Source organism: Hibiscus syriacus, unplaced genomic scaffold (assembly GCF_006381635.1).
Source record: "Hibiscus syriacus cultivar Baekdansim isolate YM2019G1 unplaced genomic scaffold, ASM638163v2 tig00116989_pilon, whole genome shotgun sequence".
Lineage (NCBI taxonomy): Eukaryota > Viridiplantae > Streptophyta > Magnoliopsida > Malvales > Malvaceae > Hibiscus > Hibiscus syriacus.
The window spans coordinates 133,342-150,502 of NW_024063508.1; the positions used below are offsets into that span (position 1 = coordinate 133,342).

At 33.5% G+C, this 17,161-nt stretch overlaps 1 protein-coding gene and 1 pseudogene across 1 annotated transcript; one reads left to right on the forward strand and one right to left on the reverse strand.

The window, feature by feature from the left end:
• Nucleotides 1–5,429: 5,429 nt before the first annotated feature.
• On the reverse strand, nucleotides 5,430–6,375 carry LOC120193199 (annotated as a pseudogene).
• A 7,797-nt stretch (nucleotides 6,376–14,172) lies between these two features.
• Nucleotides 14,173–16,926, forward strand: LOC120193200 (cation/H(+) antiporter 15-like). The gene is made up of 3 exons (XM_039195765.1): nucleotides 14,173–14,442; nucleotides 14,530–15,549; nucleotides 15,637–16,926. The coding sequence occupies exons 1-3, from the start codon at nucleotides 14,173–14,175 to the stop codon at nucleotides 16,924–16,926; spliced, it is 2,580 nt and encodes an 859-aa protein (XP_039051696.1).
• The last annotated feature ends 235 nt before the right edge of the window (nucleotides 16,927–17,161 follow it).

Genomic DNA, 17,161 nt, shown 5'->3' on the forward strand with positions numbered 1-17,161 from the left:
TTATACATAATAATTCTAAATTCAGATTTACTGCGAGTGATTCCATTACCCAAACAATCAGGGGTATTCAGGAATATACTTTGAATTCATAGGATTTCAGCCCAATTGAACCAAATGAGATATTCAGAATCTTTTCCTTCTGCGTTACTTGTTTTTTTTCAAACATGACCGAAGTGATTTTAGATGAAATATAGAATCGGAGATTCAAGTCATTTACAATCTACGACTATCGATCATATTATCAAACAACTCGAGTTACACAACTCTCAAACTGACGCATGTCAACAAGTCAATTCATTATCCTTCCAGTGTATTCACTCTTTAATACCATAATGCAGATCCATAGATCATCCCCATAATCATCACTGAATAAATCTTCCAACGGTCTTTATTTCATTTCCACGTTTCAACAATATCAGGAAATACTGACGTACTTGATCCATGGCTCATAACCCATAATGACAATTCATCATGTAAGTTCAACAGTGTTTCCAAACTCATCAAATCACCTATTTAATCCTTAGTCATTGATGTTACTTAGTTCGTTTGGTAAGCAAGTCTATCCCGATTACTTTAAAGTTTTCCAGAATAATTCAGACATTTCTGAATTTCAAATACATGTTGTACTTCATTTCATTTCAATTTATTCATATAATAAAGTCATTCTGTTATTCGTGGTTGATTTGACTAACGAATACCCACTTATTAGTACTGTATGCGCTCTAGAGTTGAGCTGAGCCAAGTACTTCCAGAATTATCATCGATCCAAATTTGAGAAGATGAACAAACATTCAAGTGATACTTATATCATTCAGGTAATGATATAGTACTAACGTTGGTTGATCACTTAAGTTGCGTTCCACAACTTTTACTGGTAGCACAACATCCATGTTTATTTGGATTTCTTAATTAATCCAAGACATTTACTTATTCTAGGTCATAAGGGCATTTTGGTCATTTTGGTGCTCAACATTTTTCTATTCATTTCAAAGCTTGAGTATATCCATTCATTCCTGAGCTTGGTGACATTCTTGAGTCATTTCCATTCCAGGGGTAATTTGGTTATTTTATAACTCTAGAATATTTCAATCATTTCTTCCATCCGGTCTTATTATTTAATTCAATCTTATCATTTACTTCAGTCCTTTCGAACAATTCTGTCAACAGAATACCTCCGATAAATTACTCTTTAAGTATTTACTCCTTATTCAAATATTTTCGGGTCAAGTGTCTTCTCAGATTTTACAAACGGAATATTATAAATTTTTCTATACAAAGATAGGATCTTAACAATTAAATTCGTATTTAATCGAGTTAAGTACAAATCCTCAAAGTACTCTCTCATTTAGGGTCAATTCAGACTATTTTATCTCTCAAGGGTATTTTCGTAATTTCTTAACCAGATAATTTCAATATTAGCTCTTAACGAAAATAATTATAATTTAGAGATCCTATGATCAATTGCTTTCCCGAACATTCTCTTATCTTGAAATAATTCCTTAATAAAATTCTAATATCTTGTACAAACCCTCTTGGTTTTAAAAACCGGTTATTCGTATTTCTTATACAAAACTAGCATTTCTTATGCACATAAGTAGTTTTATCAGATCAATATGTCTTTTCAGATTTACTAATCAACTTCTAGGGACAATTCTTATCATTTTCCAACATAAGGGTAATTTCGTAATTTTACCATATCGGAGTATTCTCATAATTTTTCATCCAAGTACCTTTAACATTTAACCCTTGATGATATAAAATATAAGTTACAAATCCAGAGCTGATTTCTTTATCACCAATCACAAACTTGTAATTTAATTCTAACAATTATCAATCTCTTATCTTAGTCATTCGATCCGTATTCAGTTGCAGAATTTCTACCACATTCGTATCAAGTGTATAAATTATTCAACTCCACAAAAGTGATCAACATTATCTTATTCATGCATTTACCGATATCAACATGTTCCATAAAGCATAAAGAGGTAGTAAAGTATTACCTCGATTTTTGTGACATATTAATCGACCATATAAATTCCATTCAAACGCCCTCGATCTTGAAATCATCTTCCAAAAATTCCTCAGATGCATATCAACAGAAATTTAATCAAAAATAGAGTTTAATTCTAAAAAATGAATCGAATCGGGTGATAAATTAGTCAAAAGCATCTTACCGTGTTTGAATTTGACGAAACGGTCTTCGGATTCGGATTCAAGACGTCGAAAAACATAAAATATGACTTTTCGAAAATTTTGACTTTTCGGTCAATAATCAAAGTCAAAGGGTTTGACTGGAAATTTCAAGGCCTTCGGTATGAATTTGGCAAAACGGACTGCGGAATCGAACTCATGACGTCGATAAAACCCAAACAATAACTCTTGAATTCAAGCTCACCAACTCAATTTCTAGCTTCCAATCTTTTTCTCAAGAACCCGAACATTCAAATATACGAACCCAAATCTAAAATAAATTTCCTCGCCATAAAAATAACTTATTAAAAATCCTTTCTATAATAGAGGGCTCAATTGGTAAAATTGAAAACTAATGGTGCCATCAAAATAGTTAATTACTTAAATTAGTGACTAAATTGATCTTTTAAAAACTATTATGTCATAACTATAAACACTTGGAAATTAAGAGACAAGGTAAAGATCTCACCAAACTTGGATGACACACATTGTGATTTACCCATTTTCACTTTAATAATAGTTCCCCAAAACCACGTGATTCCATTGCTCCATGCTCCATTTCACGTTTATTTTAAATTGTTTTCTCTTTCTCTATAACTGCTCCATTTCACGTGATTCCATTGCCGAAGCTAGTGAACAAACGAAAAGAGCAGCTTCCATGTCTGAACCTTCTCCAGGAATACTCGAACTGAACACAAATGATGCTTATAAATTCTGAGTAACTGCTGCTGGTGACCAGCTCGAACCATTTGCTTGGCTAGATCATGCAGAAATGATATAATTCGAGGAGGTATAAGATTGGGAGGAGTATACACAGCAGTTTCCAAGTCAATATTTTGATGCTCAGAATGGCTATGGGATGTAGTCCTGCCACCAGCATCTCCTTAATTACCAAGTGATCCTGATGATGGACGTAGCGCATTTGGAAGGCCATTAAACAAACGATCAAGCTCAATAGGTTTGCTATAAGAATTCAATCGCTTCTTAAACTCATCCTCCGATACTCTCTCGGTAAACTCCACCGCATCCAATACCGCTTTACACTTCTGGAACGACAGAGACAACGAAGCATGGGAACGGTGAAGATAAGGATAAGTTTGGGTTTGTATTTTTGCCTTCCCAAATGATTTCCTCCATTATGTATATACACTCTATAAAAGAGAGACTTTCAAAATATCTCAATTATATAGTTCCTGGAAATCTAAATAAAATAATAATATTAAAATAATAAAATTCCATATGTTCATTGTCTTTATCAAAGAGTGTAGGCAACTCAATAGGAATTTGAGAGGCATTCAAAGTAAACAACGCACCAGTTGCAATATTCTTTATCACACAAACCACATCATTTCCATTATTTTTTTTTTCTTTTGTGAACAAATCCAGCTATGAATCAACAAGCAAGAAATAATATAACATTTCTTCTAAGCTGGAAAGCAATGGATTTCAACCATGTTGCCATTATCCTTACTTAAAAAATATATCTCCTATTGAGTGGCCCTTAATAATTACAATAATTGGGGTGTTACACATTTTCTGCAAAATAAAACTGCCCAGAACATGTAGTATTGGTACTCCTTCAATGAGTATCGTTCAATTAGTATCGGTACTACCTTTGTAATATTTGAATTTTTTACCGTTGGGCTTGATGTTACTGTAGCAGTATCGATACTACTGTAGTAGTATTGGTACCCATTTTTCATTCGATGTTTTTGAGTATCGATACTGTTCATTACTGTTCACATAGTATCGATATTATTCATAGTACCGGTACTAATCATACAGTACAGTACTATTCATAAAAAAATTTGTGCTCAATTCCAACTTAAATGGACTTTGAATTATTTTTGAAAACTTTGAATGAATTCAATTCAAGTCCAAAAATATTTTGCCATAAATTGTTATGTCAAAATATAGTTCAACAATAATCATGATAATACATGGTATGTGAGTTAGTACACGAGTGTTATGTACGGTATGCAATGTCACACCCTGATTTTGAAGTTAGGAATTATTTCGAAAAATTTGTGATTTAATTGTTAGATATTAAAATGAGAAATCAAGGCGAAAAGAAAATTTTGAGAAAAGTTTAAGGATTATATTGAATTTGGGGTAAAGTTTATAATAGATTGAATTTTATTAAACAAACCATTTGCTTTGGGGGTGTTACATGCAATATAACTTCTCATAATCTGTAAATGTACGACAAATTTAGTGCCTTGTATAACTGCATGTATCTGTATGGCACATTTAGTGCCCTGTATGTACCATAGGTGCGATGTGTGTAATATAACAGCTTGTAATAGATTACACTTTTAGTGTTAGTATGAGTGTTAGTATGAGTGAATGTACAGGTCTTGTAGAACGCATCATCATTATATCAATAATCAGGCATGGTATCTCACAACGTCAAAACTCGTGTAACCCATAATGCACATATAATGTCAATATAATGTATATGAATGTACTAGATCAGTAATCAATAATCATTTCACCTCATGTACCACTGACTCTCAACTCTTATTCAGTGGGTTTTTATTTAAATCTTATATCCTTTTTCATATAAAATATTCATCGGAAAATTATCAACTTCATATATTATTTTAAAAATATGTTAGTATTATCATAATATGTTCATATTCGTATAGAAATTCTAAAAATACGATAATAGTTATCTGATGCTAATTTCCCTTACTCTTAATCAACATTAACTTGTTTTTTTTCTAATCTAACCTTTAAATCCCCTCTAATATTCATTTGCCATTATAATTTATTTTGCTTTTCAAACTTCCACATTTGGCCTACTCATAATCATTTGTTTTGGAATTCATTCCCAATATTTCAATTATTTCAAAATAGTCCCTTGTCATGCCATTTAACTTCAATTCAAACTTTAAATAGAAAAACCAACATGTCAATAATTCATTTAAACTTTACTCATCAACCTATACTAAATTTTCCGTTTCAACCCATAATTTCTCTATATTTTCAATTTAGTCATTAAACTTATACATATTTCCAAATCAATCCCAATTAATATTTTAACATCAGAATCATCATTCTATTGTTTACACTTCAAGTGTTTTAATACTCATATTCATTCAATAACTTACAAACTCAAAATTTATGTGTTGATCCCTAAACTTTAACAAACTTACAAATTAACCCAAAATTACATTCCAATCAGTAAATCAATAATTTAATATTCAATTCCAATATAATAAAATTCTAACAATTACTCAATTGCAATTTAAGTCTTGCAACACATCTTGCTCTTTTCTCCCTGCAGAATGATCCTTCTGGAAATACCATGTCTCCAACAATGAGATGGTCTTGTTGTTTGATCTTATGTAATAGAAATCCGTATTGACAAAATTATGATCCGGTCGAGGATCGTTATTGAATGTATCAACGCTAATTTGCAAGTCAACTTATTCGGTTGGAATCAGTTTCATAAATGGATTTCGCAGCCACATTACATCCATGTCCTGAAAAAATATAAACATTTATACGTAGCATATATAAAGATTTCATTTCTATAATTGATTATCACGCTCAGAACAAATGGAGAAGTACGTGTGATATATAATCATGTACCGTAAAGATGAAGTTATAGCCACGGTTGAGGACATCCAATAGAAGAAGAGTTCTTCACCACATCATCTTAATGAAGTCATCTGACACGAAAACCTTCTCTCCTTCAAAATCAACACCTTCGGTCACCAAGCGATAACTGTGCAAGCGCTGAAATTGACAGCGTAGATAAGCCGTTTGATCGACAGCAACAAGTAAGAGATGGAGCAGTGGCCTAGTATCTTCTCCTAGCCAAAAGCTCTCCAAGAAAAGATCCAGCATCGTTGCCTTTTCAACAACTGTTTTTTCAACATATGCTTTGTTCACGACTGCAATTATTATCGTCTTGTTTGGCATGGAAGCTTTGCTTAGCGCCAATTCGAGCTCATCCTTCACACTAGTAGTCTGTAAAAAAAAAAGGATTTCAATAGCATGCTATTAAAGATTACAAATTCAAATGAATGTGAGACTTACGACATTGGAGCAATGGTAGTTGTTTTTCTTGTTTTAGTTATCGAGGAAAGGGTTTGACGTTGAAGGAGACCATACACAAATGTAGAGAGCTGCAGTGAGGATGAGAAATACAGTGAGGAAAGGGTTTGAATGATCCATGGCATAAGAATTGACAACACGAGAGTTAGCCTTTTTGTTACTATTATTTTTTCAATGGTATTGAGAAAGTAGGGTTGGGCAGAGTTTTATGGGGGAATTTAACTATCCTACTTCAACCATTAACTTGACAAGTACACCATAGGTACTCTTCGCTGGGATTCCACTACTTCTCTTCAAATATATTACTAAAATCTATCTTTCTCTTTTCATTTTGGTATGTCAAAAAATTTCTCATCTTGATGCATTAACTTGTAAATATTTATCATTTTTATTACAAAATATTTTATTTTGTAAGAACTTTCTAAGAAACTATATAAAAAGCTCAGTAAATTCTTGGTTTTTAAAATCAGAATTGCAAATATGCTTTTTAAAAGTTATAAATGAAAAAAATAATTAAAGATGTGAAAAAAAGATGTTAATCTAATTATTACAACATTTAAAAGGTTATAGATTTGAAACATTTAAATATGGTTATTTTTTATTTACAAATTAAAAATTATATCTATTTACCAACATGAGTTGGTTCAAGTGGTAAGCAGTTTGATTTTGCTTAAGTAAGGTCTCAAGTTTGAGTTCTTGTGTATATAGAAAATCTTTGTTGGGAAACTCGCCCACCAAAGTCAAGTGTGTGACACGGGTCGGTCCGGATTAATCAAGGCGAAGCCTTGGAATCGGGCGAGTAACAAAAAATTATATCTTATTATATATTATAATTTATACAATAAACGTAATTATTTCTAATTTAGAAATTAAAAATTAAAAAGTATTTAAATATAATATTTATATTTTAAAACATCAATCAAAATTGGATTTTGTTTTGATTAATTTAAGATGATTACAAGCAGTAGTATATATTCTAAAGACTCAACCATTTGATAATGAAGTTCAAATACCTTGTAGTCGTTAATACTCGAACATGCATGGGATCTCTAAGGATAATAATGATCTCTTTAACCATGATAGTCAATTAATTCGTACAAAATTAAATAACTATTAAAAAAAGATTTAACTATAAACAAATTAATAATCTAAAGATCCATCAGTCATCTATCCGAAAAACACTTCTAACAATGCATTAAAAGGTCTAAGCTATGCTAATTTCATAGAGGAGAGGAAAATAAATAAATAACTAGATAAGTAGGTCTATGCGACTTATTGCGACGCCTAATATAAATGGAGTTTAAAATATTATATGGTTGACTCTGTGGTTTTCTCTTTACGTGGGATATGTTTTGATTATTTTTCCTTGTTAATTGAATATAGGGATGTATGAATAGTAACGTGTTTTTCTTAATTATTAGTGACGTGATAAGTTATTAGATATCAGATAGGGTGAAAATGAAAATTGATCAATATTAGCAGAAAGCTCGGGACGTTGAGCGACGGTAGTGTACGAACTGGTTCCAATCACAGAGGGCCGGGGATAAGTCTCTTTCATTCCTGCGGAATTATCCTTGTTGGAATACCATGCGTTGAACAATGAGATGGTCTTGTTGTTAATAGAAACTTGTGTTGATATGATTATGTTCCGGTCTGGGAACACCACTGAATGTTTCGACACTGATTTATAGATTCACGGGTTCTGGTGGACTCAACCTTCTAGGGGTGTTTGGATAAAGGAATGGAGAATGAAATCCACATTCCATGTTTGGTTGGTCGAGAATCTCATTCCCGGTAATATTTTATTACTAATAGTAGCTTTTTTAGAGTATATTATCGAGAATGTCAATACCTCCATTTCCTTAAGTATTTTTAGATTACCGGCGTTTTGAATTAAAATACCCTTAAATTCCCCCCCCCCCAAAAAATATCATTCTTCTTTCATTAAATAATAAAAATTCTACGAAGGTTAAATTATAAATTTATCCTTAAACTATTTTAGATTTACAAAAAAAAATCTATAATTAAAATTTTATATGCAGTTCAGGGGTTAAAATAAAATTTTACCCTTTCATTAACCTTTTTATATTTTCAATTTTGTAAAAAAAATATAAATTTTATGAATTTAAATTTTTAAAGAAAATATATAAATATTTTCCAACTTGTTAAAAAAATATATATAATAAGGACAATTTGGTCAAATATACATTCCAATAATCTTTTATTCCTTTAACCAAACACAGAATCTTACATTCCTGCTAAACCAATCCAAACACAAAATACAACATTCCCAGTAATCCTATTACCTGATAATCTTATATTCCCACTAATAATCTTACATTCCGTAAACCAAACGTACCCTAAATGAAATCTTTAACCATATCATATCTATGTCCTGAACAATAATTCATACACTCGAGGTGATGTCAACAAGTACATATGAAGTTCTAGCCGAGTTGGAGGATGTCCACAAGAAATTGAGTTCTCCACATAAAGTCCACTGACATGACATGTAAACCTTGTCCCCGCCAAAATCAACACCCTTCATCACCAATCTGTAACAGTGCAACCGCTTAAATTGATAGCGTTGCTAAGCCGTTTGATTCACCGCAAAAGGAAGCAGATGGTGGAGCAGTGTCTTCTCCTAACCAAAAACTCTACAAGAAAAGATCCAGCTAGCATCGTTCCATCTTCATTAACACTACTGCAATGATCACAGTCTTGTTTGGCATGGAAGCTTGGCTCAGTGCCAGTTCAAGCTCATCCACAATCTGTAAAACAAACATGCATACCATTAAAGAATACAAATTTAAATTACATGTAAATATGCTTACGCAATTAAAGCGTAAATGGATTTATCAGTGCATTTTTTTTGTGTCCATATCTGTTTTCCAAAGCGATCCTTGGTGGCCTGTTCTTGGGATGTTTCATTAGTCGCACAAAGTGACATAGGTCACCCTAGCTCCAATGGATGTTGTTGAACATAAGGTTGTTATTTGACTGTTTCGATCTAGGAAGGCAAGAAGGATCCTGCACAAGCAAGAAAGCTCAAATAGAATGGTTAAATGGAATTATAGAAATGAATATAAGAAAAAAGGAAAAGAATTGGCTGCATAAGTCTTTGATAAGTAGATGATAGGTTTAAAAAATAATTTGAAAGATGGAGTATGGTGATGGAAATAGGATGAAGGAGATGATGATGGATTTTGAAGAAAAGTACCTGAAAGTATCAAAGAAGAAACAAAGCTATATGATAGCTAAGCCCCATACCTTATAGGATGACTTCGAGGGATGATACAATAGGATTTGGCCCCTCTAATTATAGATGAACTAGGAAACACTAGTATCACGGTGGAAATAGATGGGAGTGACGAAACAAGTATAAACTTGATAAGTCGATAAAGTTCACTTAAGTACTAAAGAAAGAAATTCTCACAAATATTTCATAAATTAAAGTTCAATTCATCCTCCCTTGGTGTGAACATGTTCGTTCATTTCCTTGCAAGAATTTGGAGGAATGTATCCATGTTCGACCCCTTTGGGAATGTCTGCACCATGTGTGAACGTAATGGTTCGACTTCCTTACATGAATTTGCATAAATGAATGTACTTGAAAACCTTGAATGAAACATTGCATTTTTTTAATAAATGTGATGAATCAAGTCAATAGTCACTTTTGGTCCAATGCATGTCTTCATTAATGTTATCCATTCATAAATTAAAGGAAGGTGATAAATGATTGTAAATCACGTATGAGTTTTCAGCCTACACTGTCTTTGGTAATATGGACATATCTTAAGCTCCCAATGTCGGATTGATGCAATATAAAGTGCGTTGGAAAGCTAAGAGATGGGGGTTAAATGTCAAGATACTTCACAACCAAAAGATGCTTTGAAACTTTTAAAAATGGCGAACAAACTGATTGACGTAAATTGTCCCTTGGATTGCATTGAATGAATGTACATCTTGCATGGCCGAATGTGATGCTTCACTTGGTGGCTGCCACTTTAATGTGTTCACATTAGTTCCTCACATCCAAAAGGTGGTGACTGGTCTTGCTAGGCATGTGATTCGTTCATGGCACAAAGGTGAGCACTTAGTGAGCTAACGAGGTGAGTGTAGCTAGCTAGTGTCACTTCAGCTACCCAAATAACCCTTCAGTTGCCTTTAGTCTCTTCAGTTACTCTTTAGCTAAGTTAAACTCCCATTCAGATCATCCAGCTATCCTTTGAGCTCGGTTAAGCTCCCTTCAGCATCTCAGTCGCCGCAAGAGTCTGGAGGATGCGCCTGCTAATAACTCAATCATTCATCTCGGCTCAGCGTTTAAACCAGAACAAAAAAGGTTGTGCTTCTTTCATCCTACTAAATGTATGTAAAAGAAAAGGTATTTTTCTTTGTCAAATATTTTAGCACATAACTTGAGAGAGAAGATTTGATATGGTAGTTAGGCTAGTCCTAAAGTCCTAACCAGTCCTATATGAGTAGGGTCCCTGTGATCTCAAGCAATTATGCCAATTTGATTTTGCTTTGAAGGGTTTTTATTCTTTTTTAAAACTAGTAGTGGATTTGCTTTGCTCTTGACTATGTAAAGAATGTACATGAAGCCATGAGTGTTGGGCCTCCTTCAAATGTAGCACTTTTTATTTATGAATCGTTTTGAAGGCAAGAACAGTTCTCTTTTTCTTCATCCACAGCTGTGGTTTACTGCAGTTACCTATGAATATCACATTGGGCTTTTCCATTTAAACTCAGCTTTTTCCTGCTAATTTAAAGCATGTAAGCCTAATTCGTGGACTATTTAGAAATAATAAAAGAATTTTTTCTGATATTTTATTGAGTAATGACTTAAGTTTGATGCATAGCATATTTGTTTATTTATACTAATTAGGGGTAAATTACACCATTACTCATTGAACTATTCTCTCTCTCCTATTGTACTCATTGTACTTTCAATTTTTCTATTTTGCTCACTGAACTTTCGAATTGTTGATGTTTTGATCACTTCGAATTATTTTATTATTATTTTCACATGATGTGGCATTTTATTATTATTATTTAATATAAAATAATTAAAATTATAAATAAAAACAGAAGGTGACCGTACACTACCTCCAACGCCCGTCGACCGCCGTAGATAGTGGTTGTTCGATCCCAAATTTCATCTGTCAGTTCGCATCGACACCGTGAGTCCGAATCTGACCTCGATTTTGTCAGAGCTTATTATGAAGTCCATGAATTGGTGATTGAAAGTGAGGAAATCGAAACATTTCAGTCGAGATTCATTAGGTTTGGGACATTTTTCGGTGAGACGAATCGATCCATGAAATTTGGGATCAAAATGCCACAATCTACTACGGTCGGCGGTGATCGGAGGTGGTGTCCGACCACCTTCTGTTTTTTATTTTATAATTTTAATTATTTTATATTAAATAATTAAAAAAATCTCATGTCATACGAAAATAATAAAAAAATACATAGTGATCAAAACAAGAGTAATGTCAAAATTCAATGAGTAAAATAGAAAAATTGAAAGTACAATAAGTAAATTAGGAGAGATAATATAATTAAGTGAAGAACGATATAATGTATTCTATTAATTAGTAAACCATCAGTTTAACTAAGCACATATGTTTTATTTTAGGTAAATTAAAATTTGGTAATTGAACTTCTATCTCTCTCCTATTTCACTAGTTGTACTTTAAATCTTTTCAATTTCCTCACTGAACTTAATATATTAGGTTTTTCTAGTAATTCGATCGTCAAATAGGTAACAACGTTAAAATAGGGTGTTATATAGATGCAAAACGATATCGTTTTGGTGAAAATTTGTTTTTTAAACGACGTTGTTTTTAATGTTGTTAAATATTTAATGGTGGAGTGACCAAAATAGTAGACAAGGTAAAATTCTGTGATAATTTTGTAATTTATCTTTTGTTTTAATATATGCACTGTTTCTGGAATTTCATCTTTATGATATATTTATTAGTTTATTTTAATATAATATGTAAATTTATATTATGTAAAAGTTAAGTCTCGTCTATGGAATCAAGCTTGGTCTATGAAACTTCCTTGGATCACATGAGAATGCAATATGGTAACTGATTGACTGATGAAAATGTTCGTTTTTTACCATTATCGAGTTTCATTGTTGGACTTTGTACCGTCTAATATGATCAACCATAGAAATTAAGATAAGTAAACAATACTTATCAATACGATAAAAATTGAATTATTCAAAAAAAACTATAGAAATTGACTAGTTTAAAATCTTTTTTCTCGAAATTTTGTGAATCTAGTATGCTTTTACATATTATTTTATATATATTACTTTTACATATTATGTGAAATAAATAATAAAATACTTGATAACATTTCAACACTTCTGATAAAAATATATATACCATATGCTATACTCATCTCATGTATTATTTCTTTAATATTGTGTTAATTTAAATGATTAACCCACATTAATTTAAAAGTATATACCAACCATTAATATACTTGAGTCATTTTCAAATCGTTACTTTGTATTATTTTTAGGGTAAATTCTACGGTTGACCAATTACGTATTTAGCCCTTTTACTTTTACCATCAATTTTTTAATTTATCAATCATAACATATAATTATTTAATTATTGGCAGTCAAGTCACTATCGTTACCATTTAAGGGATTAGATGACATGGCAGTTAAATATCTTGATATGATTATACATTTGATCCCTATTGTTTATATATTCTCTCAATTTAATCTTATTTTTAATAAATTAAAATAAATTTAATCCTCAAATAATAGTAATATAGGGAATTTAATTTATTTTAATTTAATATATTTATTTTTCACCAATCAAAGGGTGACATGTGTTACCATTTGATTGAAAGAAAACAAAACAAGCAAATTACGGACAGAGGGGATTTGTCCGGGGTGAATGAGAAATCAAGCATAAACTCAACTACTGAGCCAAGACCACTTCTTGGTTTAAAATACACGTGTATTTATTTTCTATCTTAGTGTATAAATACTTAACTTGAGTTCACAATATTTTATATATCTTTAAAAATATATTTTATTTTTATTTTAACTATTTAAATATATTTTATTATTAAATTAATTTAAAAATATTTTATTATTATTTAAATTTAAAATATACATTTTATTCTTATCTTAGCTTAAAAATATATTTTATTCTTATTTTAAATTTTTAAAAAATATTTTATTCTTATTTTAATTTCAAAATATATATTATATTCTTATATGGGCCAAATGTCTAATTATACCAAAATATTTAATTATCATGGCACTTAATCCGTTAAATGGTAACGACTAATGAGTTGATTGACAACACATAAATAGTTAAGTGATCTGATTGACAAAATTGAAAGAGCAGTGGTAAAATTAAAATGGCCAAATAACTAAGTGATCAACAATATAGTTTCCCCTTATTTTTAATTCATCATACATTTTGCACGAATAAATTGTTATCTCCATTTCATTAATACAAAGAAGGGCGAGTTTGAGTTGTGTGTTGGATTCATAACATAGTCATCATACATATTGGATGAGCAGAATTAGTTGAATGAAACCCATTGGACAGTTATGAATCGAGACGAGCCGATGAGATCCAACTTCAAGGCACCATTTTGTTAACAAATTGAACCACCTCTTATCGGTAGGAAAAAGGAATAATACTCCAGATTTAGCCTTTTCTTTTACTTTGATGTATTTGGGTGAAAATACCCACTGTCCATCTGTCGCCAACGGATTTTACAACTAAAAACCAACAAAAAAGGCGGATAATCGTACATTCCAATTTGTACTTGTACCTTCCATCCTTTATGTTAATGTTATATTTTCTCTTCAAAACCGGTCTCCTCCATAATCTTTCTTTCGATTGTGTTAGAGATTAGTGCTGCAAGATGATGGGAAGTGGTACGGCTGCTAATAAAGGAGTTAGGCCGATGGCCAGTGGCTTAAAAAATTACTACGTAAAGCGTGGTTTAGAAAAGGAATTCGAAGTATGTTTTCTTGATAATAGGACCGTTGGCTTGACCCAATGGCAAGCGACAAGCCCCTTGATGACATATCTCCCCAGTTTTATGGTACAACTTACCTTGATTATAACCTTGAGTCGGCTTTTAATGATCATCTTCAAACCTCTTCGTCAACCTCGTTTTGTCTGTGAGATTCTTGTATGTATACAATACAAATTGTTGTAATTCTTCTGATTAAACAAAAGACTTTTGCTTTTAATTGATGATGGATGATGAATTATGTAGGCAGGCGTTATGCTAGGCCCAACTTTCATGCAAAACTTGCAGCAGGTAGCAATTTACGTCAACAAACCGGAGGGGGTTTTGTTGCTGGAAACAATGGGGAGCCTTGGCGTCACATTCTATATGTTCCTAATGGGTCTGGAGATGGACCTAACCCCAATCCGAAAGATGGAAAAAACAGCCTACAGCGTGGCCATTGCTGGAATTATTTTGCCAGGGTTTGCAGGAATGATATTATATCGTCTAGTTAAGATTGATCAAGAAGATGCTCCCATGGAGGGTGGGTTCTTTTGGGCGATTGCCCTTACTGTCACAAGCTTCTCGGACTTGGCTCGAATACTTTCAAAGCTCAAGCTCATGTCTACGGATCTTGGAAAGACGGCCTTGGCTTCAGCAGTTCTCACAGACCTGGTTTCTTGGATTCTTCTTGTGGCAACAATAGCTATGGTTAATGGGCGTGGCAACGTTCTAAGGATAATCCCAACTCTGATTTTCATGCTACTATGTTGGTTTGTGATTCGACCACTTCTTTTCCGAATGATTAAACGAATCGGAGCAGAAAGAGAGGACTCGCTCTCATCATCGTCGTCGTCAATGGAAGGCCAATGTAGCGATAAACATGTTGGTTTTATTCTTACAGGAGTGCTCTTTTGTGGGTTTATCACAGAGTTATGTGGCGTACATCCCATGTTTGGAGCTTTCATGTTCGGACTGATTATACCCAGAGGAGAGATTAGGACTAAGATCATGGATAAAATTGAGGAGTTCGTGGTAGGGATTATGCTGCCCCCGGTTTTCTTGGTTGCTGGCTTGCGGACCAACATCGTATTTATAGCCGCCGGATACCGGTATTGGCTGGTAGCTACTGTTATAATTGTGGCATCCTTGATTAAAATCATCAGTACTCTGTTGGTCTGCGCTTACCTGAGATGCTCGTTTCGGGATAGTTTGGCCTTGGGGGTCCTGATGAACACCAAGGGCGTCATTGCCATCATCGTGCTTCAAGAGGGCCGGAACGTGAAGGTTTAAGTTTCTTTGAATTGCGTCTTAACTAAATACGAGTGTAATTTATCATACTAGTTAAATATTTATATATTGCTTTCACCTCAGGGATTTGACCAGCCAACCTTTACTTGGATGGTGCTTTCCATAATACTCATGACCGGCTTGGTTGTCCCAGTCGTGAGTTTCACTCACAAGTCCACAAGGCATTTGAAGCAGCAGCATCGGATGAATTTGGAAAGGAGCAGACCGGAGTCAGAGCTCCGAGTCCTGGCATGCCTCCACTCCAGCAAAAACCTTTCTGGGTTAATCAATCTTTTGCATCTTTCAAATGCCACCAGAAAATCCCCAATTGTGGTCTTCGCCGTTCACTTGATTGAGCTCACAGGACGCGCTTCTGCAATGCTCATTTTGCATGATAAGAGTGAAACAAATGACATATCTAGTAACCCCATTCGAGAAAGAGCCGAGTCGGAGCAAATCGTCCGTTCCTTTGAATCCCTTCAAAACGACAACCGAGCCGTCACTGTTCACCCACTCACCGCGGTGTCCCCTTACGCCACTATGCACGAAGATGTTAGTAACTTAGCCATAGATAAGCATGTGTCTGTCATCTTACTCCCATATCACAAGAAACCCAATGACATTGGGGGTTGGGAGGACCAAAACCTCGAGTACAAGAGAGTGAGCCAAAACTTGCTTGCTAATGCCCCTTGTTCCGTTGGCATACTTGTGGATCGCGGCCTAACTCGACACCTTCCTCTAGAATCCCAACATGATCAAATTCGAAAAATTCGGATTGCTATGCTTTTTGTTGAAGGAGCTGATGACCGAGAGGCATTGGCTTATGCATGGAGAATGGGGGCCAATCCAAGAGTGACACTAACCGTAGTGAGATTTGTCCCTGGAAAAGACTTGTTAGAGAGTGTAGCAGATGATGACGATGCTGATCTTGATGTATTCTCCGCCATGTTCGAGAAAGAAAAGGAGAAACTGCTTGATGACGATTACATAAATGAGTTTAGATTTAGAACAATGCATAATCAATTCATTACTTACATGGAAAAACCCGTCAACAGTGGAGACCAGATTGTATCAACCATTACATCGGCTCATAATGATTATGATTTGTACATAGTAGGTAGAGGATATGACAGGCAATCTCCAATGACCTCGGGACTTGCTGATTGGAGTGAATTCCCGGAGTTAGGACTGATTGGGGATACCTTGATATCAGTGGACTCCTTAATGTCAGCCTCCGTTTTGGTTATGCAACAATCACCTCCTGTGGCTGCCCTCGCCAATCCTAGAGTATCCCAGAAAGGCAACACCTCTGGCTCCAACAAAGGCTTCTCTTCGGATCACCCATTTGTTAGTCATAGATTAAGCAATCCTTAATCAGATATTTCGAACCGGGCGAACAGGTTTAAGAAAAAATAATGCTTCAATAACATTAAACCTTTTAAATATTTTTATTTTTCAAGGTAAACTCACCTGTTACTTGGGGTCCGTTTGTTTCACGAAAACGTTTTTCGGAAAATATTTTTCGTAAAATGAATTACATTTTCTGGAAAAATATTTTCTGGAAAACGTTTTACGATTTTTGAAAGATGTTGTTTAAATCCTTTTACCA